The sequence below is a fragment of the Hesperophylax consimilis genome, chromosome 2, assembly GCF_061612785.1.
Source record: "Hesperophylax consimilis isolate HC1 chromosome 2, BYU_Hcon_1.0, whole genome shotgun sequence".
Classification (NCBI taxonomy): Eukaryota; Metazoa; Arthropoda; class Insecta; order Trichoptera; family Limnephilidae; genus Hesperophylax; species Hesperophylax consimilis.
This window is the reverse complement of record NC_142837.1, coordinates 33,469,268-33,479,842: the sequence shown is the minus strand read 5'-3', so window position 1 is coordinate 33,479,842 and position 10,575 is coordinate 33,469,268. Positions and strand designations below refer to the sequence as shown.

At 34.9% G+C, this 10,575-nt stretch overlaps 2 protein-coding genes across 2 annotated transcripts; both read left to right on the top strand.

Annotated features, from left to right (window-relative positions):
- The first annotated feature begins 1,442 nt into the window (after positions 1–1,442).
- Positions 1,443–6,120, top strand: LOC149425929 (tubulin-specific chaperone A-like). Its single transcript, XM_089642317.1, has 2 exons — positions 1,443–1,852; positions 5,836–6,120. Exons 1-2 carry the CDS (start codon positions 1,644–1,646, stop codon positions 5,969–5,971), a joined length of 345 nt encoding a protein of 114 aa, XP_089498443.1. The 5' UTR covers positions 1,443–1,643; the 3' UTR covers positions 5,972–6,120.
- Positions 5,984–8,959, top strand: LOC149425928 (programmed cell death protein 7-like). Its single transcript, XM_089642307.1, has 4 exons — positions 5,984–6,684; positions 7,584–7,770; positions 8,206–8,437; positions 8,676–8,959. The coding sequence occupies exons 1-4, from the start codon at positions 6,130–6,132 to the stop codon at positions 8,809–8,811; spliced, it is 1,110 nt and encodes a 369-aa protein (XP_089498433.1). The 5' UTR covers positions 5,984–6,129; the 3' UTR covers positions 8,812–8,959.
- The last annotated feature ends 1,616 nt before the right edge of the window (positions 8,960–10,575 follow it).

Here is a 10,575-nt window from a genome sequence, read left to right as displayed (position 1 = left end):
GTGAAAATGTCAAACACTATGCCATAGACACTCAGCCATAAATATACCACTCTCTAGATCGATATCTTCGGGCTTTTTGTATGTAACGGAATTATACAGTACTTAACCACAGATATACAAGTAGCATACAAGCAGTACCTACCGTGCGGAGCAGAGCAGTAGACAAGGTAGAGGAAACTCAAGGCCATTTAAAAAAAGATGCGACCATAGACAACATAATTGCTCTCGGCCTACTCTATTCATTCACTAGCCCAAAAAAACTATTATAAAAATAAAAATGTCCTTGAAGCAGAAATATGTCGAAATGTTTTCCAAGGGCAAGGTTCATCTGACTAAGAAAATAAACTTTTACAGTGCATTTCTTTAAGATGAAACTTGTTAATCTGAGAAGAAGAAACCCAAAATGACAAGAAATTTGCAAAAACACTGAAGAAAATTTCCAAAACATGATTGTCCGACAGTACGACGAAGAATTCCGACATTTTTCAGCCTCATGAACTCATGGTTACATATGTTTAAAAATCTTTAATTTCACCAAAACAATAAGATAATACAGGATAACACTAATCAATAACATGAATAAGTTTATCGATATAATAAATAACATTTATACGTTGTGGAGAAAGACATATGCCAAGTATGAAGCATTGTTCAAAAAACCGAACGAATAACCTAAAAATTGTCAATTCACTTTAAACTTGAACTTACGTAGGTAGGTTGAATATATGTTTGTAACTCGCTAACACTATACTGGCTTATATTGTATTTTTATCACGAACAACTTTAACACGCAATATTTTCGACGGAAATGATAGTATTTCGGCAGCAAATGACAACCCGCGTGTGTAAATAAACCACACTCATTTTGTTTGAATGATTTGAAACTGTCAAACGGCAAAATTCCGTCATCTCTTTCTGTTACACGAGTCATTATGGTAGAGAGCGAGAGATCAAACCAATCCTTCTTTTCTCACCAATGAGATCTGAGCTTTTAGCCATATTATTCGTTTTCTATAAGAATTTTGAGGTGGGCGTGGCGGTTTCAAATGAGTTTCAAGGCCAAAGCTTAGTTAAGTGCCCCTGCACTCAGCTGTCAACAGTTTTTCCATAGACATTCACCATCAGACAATGGAGATTACCGTGGCTAAATACTCATAACTGTCCTTTTTCCTCGTACACCTTTCTAATAGGAAAGATCGAAAAGGCATCTGTATTTTACAGTGCCGAAAGCAAAAACATTTCATTGTCCCTTTTCCTCATAATATAACTTTCTAACCGACGAGAGTGAGAAGTCAATAATATTTAAAAGGACGAAGTACTTCAAGACCTGTGGTACAAATATTAAACCAAATATTTTGGAACCAGGTATTTTGGAGATTTGTCACAAGTACAAAGTACGGCATGAATATACCCGGTACTTTTACTGGGTACGATAAATACGCCTCTCCTCTAGTATGGCATCACTGGCTGTTCATATTTGTGGCATGTTCTTTTTATGACGAATGGTGGTAGCTGTTATATTGTACGGAAAGTAAATAATTTTTTTAATAAGAATTATTATTTCACCTGCTGTTGAGTTTGAAGTCTTGTCTTTACGATATTTATAAATCGACTATTTATCTAAAAAACTCAACTCTTTGATAATGGCAGATCCCCGCGTGCGTCAGATAAAAATAAAAACCGGTGTTGTAAAACGACTAGCGAAAGAAAAAACCGTTTATGAAAAGGAAGCAGAACAGCAGAAAACTAGAATTCAGAAGTTTAAGGATGACGGAAAGGATGAATATGATATAAGGAAACAGGAAGAAGTTTTGCAAGAAGCCTTAATGATGGTACCAGACTGTGTTCGAAGGTACGTTACTAGGTGGTTAATTATTTTGGTGATTCCTTTAGAATTTGTTGTCAATATTAGGTAATTATTTCCCTAACCGCCGCACATTTAGGCACAGATTATGGAAATTACACTTTGTTTAAAAACTTGCATAAAATTAAGAACCCTTCGCATATCGGGATGAAAATGGTTTGAAAGTTATCTGCACAAAAGAAAAATATCAGTTAAACTCAATTCACACTTTTCTCACCAGTTCCACAGAGGTCTCATTTGGGACCAATATTGTTTTCCTTGTTTATCAACGACATAACTACTGTTTTTGATGGAGTTATGATACTCCTATTTTCTGATGATCTTAAAATTTACAAAAATATTACTAATTTCAATGACTGTTATGTATTACAATAAATCTATCGAGGTTACAAGTGTGGTGCATCCGTAATGAACTATTCCTAAATATTGAAAAATGTCAAATGTTAACTTTTGCCCATATCAAAAATCCTATCAAGCATAAATAACATTATTCTAAAAAGAGCCGAGCAAATTAAGGACCTTGGTATTATTTTTCATAGTAAATTAACATCTCTTCATATAAATGAAATAACAAACAAGGCCATGAAATGTTTGGGGTTTATTTTGAGGATGGTGAAAGATTTTAAACTAATTAATTCTTTTAAATTACTATCAACTGGGTTGGTGAGAAGCAATCTAGAGTATAATTCGACAATCTGGGCTCCATTGTACAAGACTCACCAACTAAAAATCGAGAGAGTGCAGCATAAATTTCTGAGATTTATTAATTATAAATTAGGAATTCCAGTCAAAGATCTTAATTACACCTTTTTAATGGACTTGCTAAACTTGACCGACTTATCATCAAGCGTACAATCACTGATTTAGTTAGTCTTTTCAAAATAGCGAATGGCAGATTAGACGCCATGGATTTAATGAACCTTATTACTTTTCACGTACCCATGCGTAAGACAAGACAGATTGCTCTTTATAAAGTCTGCTAATAATTATTTAGAAAATTCGACAATACAGAGGCTACACAGACTGGGTAATAAGTATAGTTCAACCAGTTATTAACCAAACTAAAAATCTATATATTAGAATATTTGTAACTGATCTACAAAATTTCTTTTTTCTTATATGCGCACTTTATCTTTATATAAATTTTTCTACGTTCCATAAAATACCCAATCGGACGTAATAAATGTTTGTTGATTACAAATTTGGTTTACAACAAACCCTTCTTGTTTATTATTATTATTATATATTATTGATTGAACAACTTCTTGAATGTACAACAACTCTCAACGATAACTTGTATTATACGTGCTTATATTGTCTGTACTCGGCCTATTATGCTATGTAATATATTTATACTCATTATTGTATTCCTTATCAGCCTACCTTACATTGTATACATGTAAAAGCCTTCATTGCATGAATAAATAAATAAATTACTACGTGCACAAAATAGGTTATTAGATTCTTAGTTTGAGTTGATTAAGTAATTTATGCTTATATAAAAAAAACTAACGCAAGTGTCATTCCATAGGAAACACACCACTTTGCTAACACCGGTATAAACAGAGTGAAACAATGGCTGGACAGCTATTTGCCTACATTAAACGTATCAAAAACCAAATACCTAACATTCAGTTCTACTATTGCAGGGCAATCCCAAACACCTCACCACCTTACAATACATAAAATTAACTGTAACTTTGGAAATAATCACTCTCCATGTAAGTGTGAAGTCCTCGAGTGTGTAAAAATTTATTAAATATTTAGGCGTTATAATTGATAATAACCTCAAATGGAAAAAAAAGATTGAAAATGTAGCTAAAAGAGTGCGCACACTGATTCACATATTTATTTCATTGCGGGAAATTTAAATAAAACAAGACTTAAAAAACATATACTACGGGCTGTGTAACTCAATCATAACCTACGGTTGCATTGGGTGGGGAGGTACAGGAAACCCGTTATTGAAGGCAAAGAAATCTATTTTACGTGTTATTATGAAGAAACCTTTTAGATATTCGAGCGACGCTCTCTTCAAGGAATTTAATGTACTAGATGTCCGACAGTGCTATATGAAAAAAATAGTAATCCAAGTTCATAAAAATAAAAACAAAATGAAAACAGCCAAACACAAACATCAAACCAGAATTAAGGGAAGAAACGACCTTTCCGTTCCAACAAGCAACAGAGCGGCTTATCGAAAAATATTCTCATATCTCGGTCCTAAAATATATAACAAAATCCACTCTCGGCTGAAACTATGTGAATTGTCATCCTTCGGTCCAAAAATAACAAAATGGTTATTAGATCTAGGCAGGACGGCCGGCATAGTCCAGTGGTAACGCATTGGACTGCCATTCCGAAGGTCGCGGGTTCGAACCCGGCGTGCGCAAATAAATTTTATTTGATTAATTTGTGTTATTTCACAATTAATTAATTAAAATAATATATAGTATATTTGCGGCACGTTCCAGAGTGGAAGATACTACCAGTATCGCCCTGGTGTAAGACCACCATTCAGAATTGAAACGTTCCTCCAAATGGCTTTAGCCGTGTTTAGTGACTAGATCTGAATAGCCAGGTACTTCCCCACCTTCCTCTTTCCCTTCCCCACTTACCTTCAGCCTCACAACATCCCCCAATTGGGGATGCCATAGTCTCACTGGCTCCAGACGGGAGCAGTTGGGACTCTTGTGAGGTATTCACTAAAAAAAAAAAAAAAAAGGACTGATTCCGAAATATTACTAAAAAATGTAATTTGATAATTATTTATCACAAACGCCTTTTATGTATCTTTTTTTATGTATCTTCGCTTTAACATACTTATTTTCTATATTCTTAAATCCTCTATTCCTCTAGGATAATTTGAAACCTGTTAATTTGACTGTCCTAAATCGGGAAACCTTCCTAGTTGGACAGTCAAAAGCATAAAATGTAATGAATATTATAAAAAAAGTCCAAAATGGCGGAAAAGGGATCTTTTTATAAGGTGAATTTTGAACTTTGATTGAATAAAAATGTAATTATACTGCATCTTTACCATCTATCCCGACGTAAATCGTTGTTTCTTGTAGTAATTAAGTTAAAACGAAATGTAATTTCTATAATATTTACCCCTATTATATTTTAGGGTAACTGGGCGCATAAATGTATGTTTCTTGTAATATAAGTGTAATTCACATAATCTGTGCATATTAAAAATGCAGCAGTTGAGTAAATATTTGCATAATATTTTATGGAGCCACCAGATTTTTCTGCCAATTCGATGCCCTCTCGTTATCTGATAATAAGACTGATATATTTATCTAACAGTTTGTTATGCCTCCTTGTTATCTGATCATAAGGCTTACCATTTTACGAAAATGAACATTGACATTCACAGACCATATATTAAACTGTCATAGAAGTTAAATTAATGTAATAATGGTACAGACAAATCTGCGTATTATGAATGGTAGCTGTAGATAATTTTTTTACTAAAGATTTATCCGCAAGTTCATTGTTGTCAAAATCTGTTAAAGCTCTAGCAAATTTGCAAGTTTTTATGGCAATGACTTGTTGGCAAGAAATGTGCAATATCGTTTACTAGTTCATGGCCGTATATAACCCATCATTGTGGTTTCTCTGTTATTGTCCATTTTATGATAGTTTTACTGGCAATTATTATTCACGCTTCCCGTCTAATCCAAATATGATCAGTATTGAGAAATTATTCAAGTAGATTGTTATAAAAAAATGTGAATACCACAACCAATGTAAAGATGATAATTTTTAGTCAGATAAATCCGACTGTTAAAACATTTGCGCTAGTGGCCCTATAAAATTAAACATTTTTAATTTGTTTTTAAAATCTGCCTTTAAATAAATGTTAAGTTATCTTACAGATAGCAGCCAAAAGGTTCATGTTATTAGCAGTATGAAGATGCAGATTTGCATAATATAAATAAATATAAATATGTATTTTTTTTAAGGTTAATGAAAGCCCACGGGGAGTTAAAATCAATTCTGGATTCCGAACAAGACCTGAAGGAGACCGGAGATTACATCACGGCACTTCAAGTTCTAGTTGATGCAGAAAAAGAGTTGCCTGATGATCCTACTGCGTGATATCAGGACACTGCCGTGTGAATGTTTACAAGCTTTTAAGTTTGAATTATTGTGCTTTAATATTTTAAATAACATTTAAATTAACAGACATTGCTTTAGTTTTAATATAATTTGTGTTAATAATTGAAAAAATTGTAAAGATTTATAATAAATACAACATGTCATTCCACTATGAAGAATTCCATGGTGCTTGGTATAACAACCAACCACAAAATATGTATGTTGAGAATAATATTGTTTCCCATTCGCTCGCTAAGATAAAAGAAAATGACAAGTATTTCATCAAAAATTGGTTAGTTCAAACAAAAGCCAAAGGTAATAGCAAGAAAATTCATAGTACAAGACCTTCCATAATTGAATTGAAAGCTTCTCTATCCAATGTATTGAAACTGTGTACAGACATCAAAAAGTTACAGCAAGATTTGAAGGAAAATGTTTCATTGTTATCGAGCGAGGAATGGGGGGAAAAGATTGCATTGGTGAATAAATGGAAAGGCCAATTGAATCAAATGGATTCTTGGAAAAGAGAGGGAACCCATCTGTTGCTGAATAAGAAGTTGGCAAAGAGAAAAAGCAAGCGTGCAAGAATGAAGCGTCTGAAAGATAAACTTAAATCACAAAAGATTGAGGAAGACCTTTTGAGAAGTAAGAGGACTATTGAGATAAACCAATGGCTTAACAAAATGAAAGAAGAGATTGATAACAAAAATAAGGTATTTCAACATATTTTCATCATTTTTTCCACACTAACATTTCAAGTTTTAATATCCAATCCATAATCTTAATTAGTTATGGAAAATCATCATGGCTATCCACTCTCATCATCTGTAATTTAATGGTTTTATAAACTAATAATAGTATTTGGATGATGTGTATAGCGCCATTTTTGTGAAAAATCACCGAACGCTGGACAAATAGGTGACCAGGTATCTCATCAAAATGACAATTCAACACACCTACAAAAAGTGATATAAAGTCATGAAAAGTGATGAAACGAAAACTAGGTTAAATATATAAATATTAAACCTAGTTTTTTTTTCATCATTTTTAATGACTCTGTATCACTTTTTAAAGGTGTGTTGAATTTTCATTTTGATGAAATATCGTGGAACCGTACAAATATATTATTCCAATTCTCTCTCTTATTAGTTAAACTAACTAACCATCATGTCGTTTCACCGCAGGGGTAGGCAGAAAGGATAGAACTCTTTCTCGGCATATACTCCTTGCTTCATTCACATTAATATTGTTTTATATTTACTCTTCTGTTATTCTGACTCTTCACATGACCCGACTTAAGTATTCACTTGATCTTACCATGTCTTCCCCGGGTGTCCCCTACTTCTACCATTAACTTCTGCATCAAATATCTTCTCCTTACACTCCTATCTTTGCTCATCTGCCCAAATCACCTAAGCGTCCCTTCTCTTAACTGTTACACCTTCACCAGCCTCGCATATTTTCTGGATCTCCATATTTTTCATGGTCATCAATGTTTTACCACACCTACTTCTCAAAGATCTCATTTCTACAGCATTCAGTCTACATTCATCCATTGTCTGCCAGTTCCATTTGAATAAATATTTATACTCTTTTGTCTTTTTCATTTTAGGATGAAGAAACACGATTTATAGCCGACAATGTGTTGAGAGACGTCTCTAAGAGAAAAACAGATTCAAGGAGATGTTTGGCTCTGTTTGATGCCCTGAAGAAGCTAAGAGAGGCGAGGCAGAAATCTGCCCTTGGCCGAGGCGAAAAACTTAGCTTGGCAGACAGTGAAAAATTCTCAACCTGCATTGGTAAACATACTTACTTTTCACTTTAGAATGTAAATAGTTCATTAACTAAATAGCTATTGCAGAAAATCGCCAGAACCACATTGCACGATTTTATACCCCAAGAATTGTATTATTTTAAAAGATGAAATGGCAGTCACACATCAACAACAGTTCACTCAAGAATGATGGCTAACTTCTGTCCAGCTGGTAAAGTAACCTTTGAGTAAGACTGTCGCTCACGCAGAAATCCACCATGTACGATAGTTCTAAATGGTTCATTTATGTTGGTTTCTTTATATTTCTTTATGCCCCGGTCAGATCTGTCTTTAAGAGCCTCTAATGGAATATGATGTTTGTGGCTAGTAATATCCTTCCGAAGATTGAAGGTTAAGCCCGCAAAGTAGCCTTTGAGTAAGATATTTCTAAATGGTTCATTAATGTTGGTTTCTTTTTCAGAAAAACTTGAGTGCATTTGGAAGTTTGCTATGAACAAATATACGGAAGAAGAAAATGATTTAGGGGCAATGCTACGGGAAGATCAAAAATATGCAAATATAGGTGGTGTTGATGCAGCTAAGACTTCGCGCAATGAAGGAATTCTTCCTTTGTGGACTCGTCTGATGTTTGGCTCAAATGATATACCCCAAAGAGATTTTAAAGGAAACGTGGAGCATTTTGTTTTTGTGAGGTATGTAAATCATTTTAACTCTCAATTTCCAGAAAAGATTTTGTTATTATATAATGATTTTCCCCAGGGCCTATGTCATCTTTGGGGGATGCTGTTTGTAGGGTCTTTTAAGGAAATGAATGAGTGGGTTCTGGGAAGGAAAATGCCTGAGGGTTGGTGAGGAATCTAGGGGGCAGCGTGTTCAAGACCTGAACAATCCCCGAACTAATGCTAAAAATTGTTATTTCTATAATTTCAGAAGGAAATGGGACCAATTTGTTTGTACGGGAGCTGACAGATGGAGAATGCCGACCGGTTGGGTTTTGCCTGCAGAAGAGTCTAAGTTAAAGTGGAAACGATATTTACAAAAACAGGATTCATTTACAACTTTATGATAATTTTTTTTTAAATTTTATTAATTACTCTTGATACTTTAAATGTGTTTTTTTTTTAATATAATAATTTTGATCAACATAATAAGCTGTTTTCATGCAATGTCAATTATTATTTTATATTTAAAAATAAAGTAATTATTGCCACTTACTTTATGAAATAATTTATTTTATAACATAAGATTTCTGTGGTGAAATATGAACTCGGGAAAAAGAAAAGAATGTAAATACTTATTCACATGTGCATCTTTATTTACTAAAATATTATTTATCACAATAACATTCATTATTTTATAAAGCGATAAATTAAAGACTGGGCACTTTTAAACTCTTTGGTGTATTTTCTTCAAACAAACAGCTCTCCAAATATAACACATATATCTCAGCGATGTGTCTTGCTTGAATTCCGTACAGAGAAGAGATGGGGCCGCAACAGGTGGGAAGTAGCCACCCTTTCCGGCCGGTTCAATATGGCCACCTGCAGGATATTACCCATCTTCCAATTCTGCCAACCGATGTAACGTGTCCGGGGTTGATTGTTACGTTTACACTCGGCCATCCTGATTCTCCATTGTGACCTCACAAAATAAAAAAGAAAAACATATTAGTTATAAGCATTAAATCGCATAATTGACCATGCCTGTCTGCATGGTATCATCAAAATTACATTTTAATTTGTCACAAAGACAAATTGAAAATGCACGGATAGTCTCTACCGGACATATCTCATACACCTCAAGGATGTACCAACATACGAATAGCTTCTGCTGAGCATATCCATTATTAGGATCGTTTCTACTGAACGAATCCCGGATAGCTTCTACTGAGCGTACCCAATTATTCGGATTGTTTCTACTGAACAAATCCCGGATAGCTTCTACTGAGCGTACCCAATTATTTGGATTGTTTCTACTGAACAAATCCCGGATAGCTTCTACTGAGCGTACCCAATTATTCGGATCGTTTCTACTGAACGAATCCCGGATAGCTTCTACTGAGCGTACCCAATTATTCAGATTGTTTCTACTGAACAATCCCGGATAGCTTCTACTGAGCGTACCCAATTATTCGGATCGTTTCTACTGAACGAATCCCGGATAGCTTCTACTGAGCGTACCCAATTATTCGGATTGTTTCTACTGAACAATCCCGGATAGCTTCTACTGAGCGTACCCAATTATTCGGATTGTTTCTACTGAACAATCCCGGATAGCTTCTACTGAGCGTACCCAATTATTCGGATCGTTTCTACTGAACGAATCCCGGATAGCTTCTACTGAGCGTACCCAATTATTCGGATTGTTTCTACTGAACAATCCCGGATAGCTTCTACTGAGCGTACCCAATTATTCGGATTGTTTCTACTGAACGAATCCGCCACACCACAAGGATGCACATACACATAGTTATTTTTTAAAGGCTGAGACCACCATCTCATCTGCCAAACTGTAATACTTCCAGCAGTCCAACGACTACCCAGTGACACACAGTCACTCATGCACCGTTAGCAAGTTTAATCCACAATTAACCTTGCAACGTGCCGATCTTGGTGAGACTCAGCTCTCCAGTAAATCCAGTAGATCATCTCGACCTACCTCACTATCCTGGCTGTCAGACTCATCAGAGTTTCCAGGTGCTCCCTTGTAGGGCCTCAGCGCATCAGCGGCAACCATGGCGGTGAACTTCTTATAGCCACGCATACCCTTGACACTGCTAATCTCATAGCGGTCAATATGTGGAAATACTTGAGTTACCTTGTAAGGTCCA

Excerpts from the sequence above, each read along its gene's own strand:
- LOC149425928 (XM_089642307.1), top strand. The coding sequence starts at position 6,130 with ATGTCATTCCACTATGAAGAATTCCATGGTGCTTGGTATAACAACCAA. Across the intron at positions 6,685-7,583 it reads AGATTGATAACAAAAATAAG|GATGAAGAAACACGATTTAT; the intron begins GTATTTCAACAT and ends TTTTCATTTTAG. Across the intron at positions 7,771-8,205 it reads AAAATTCTCAACCTGCATTG|AAAAACTTGAGTGCATTTGG; the intron begins GTAAACATACTT and ends TTTCTTTTTCAG.
- LOC149425929 (XM_089642317.1), top strand. The coding sequence starts at position 1,644 with ATGGCAGATCCCCGCGTGCGTCAGATAAAAATAAAAACCGGTGTTGTA. Across the intron at positions 1,853-5,835 it reads GTACCAGACTGTGTTCGAAG|GTTAATGAAAGCCCACGGGG; the intron begins GTACGTTACTAG and ends ATTTTTTTTAAG.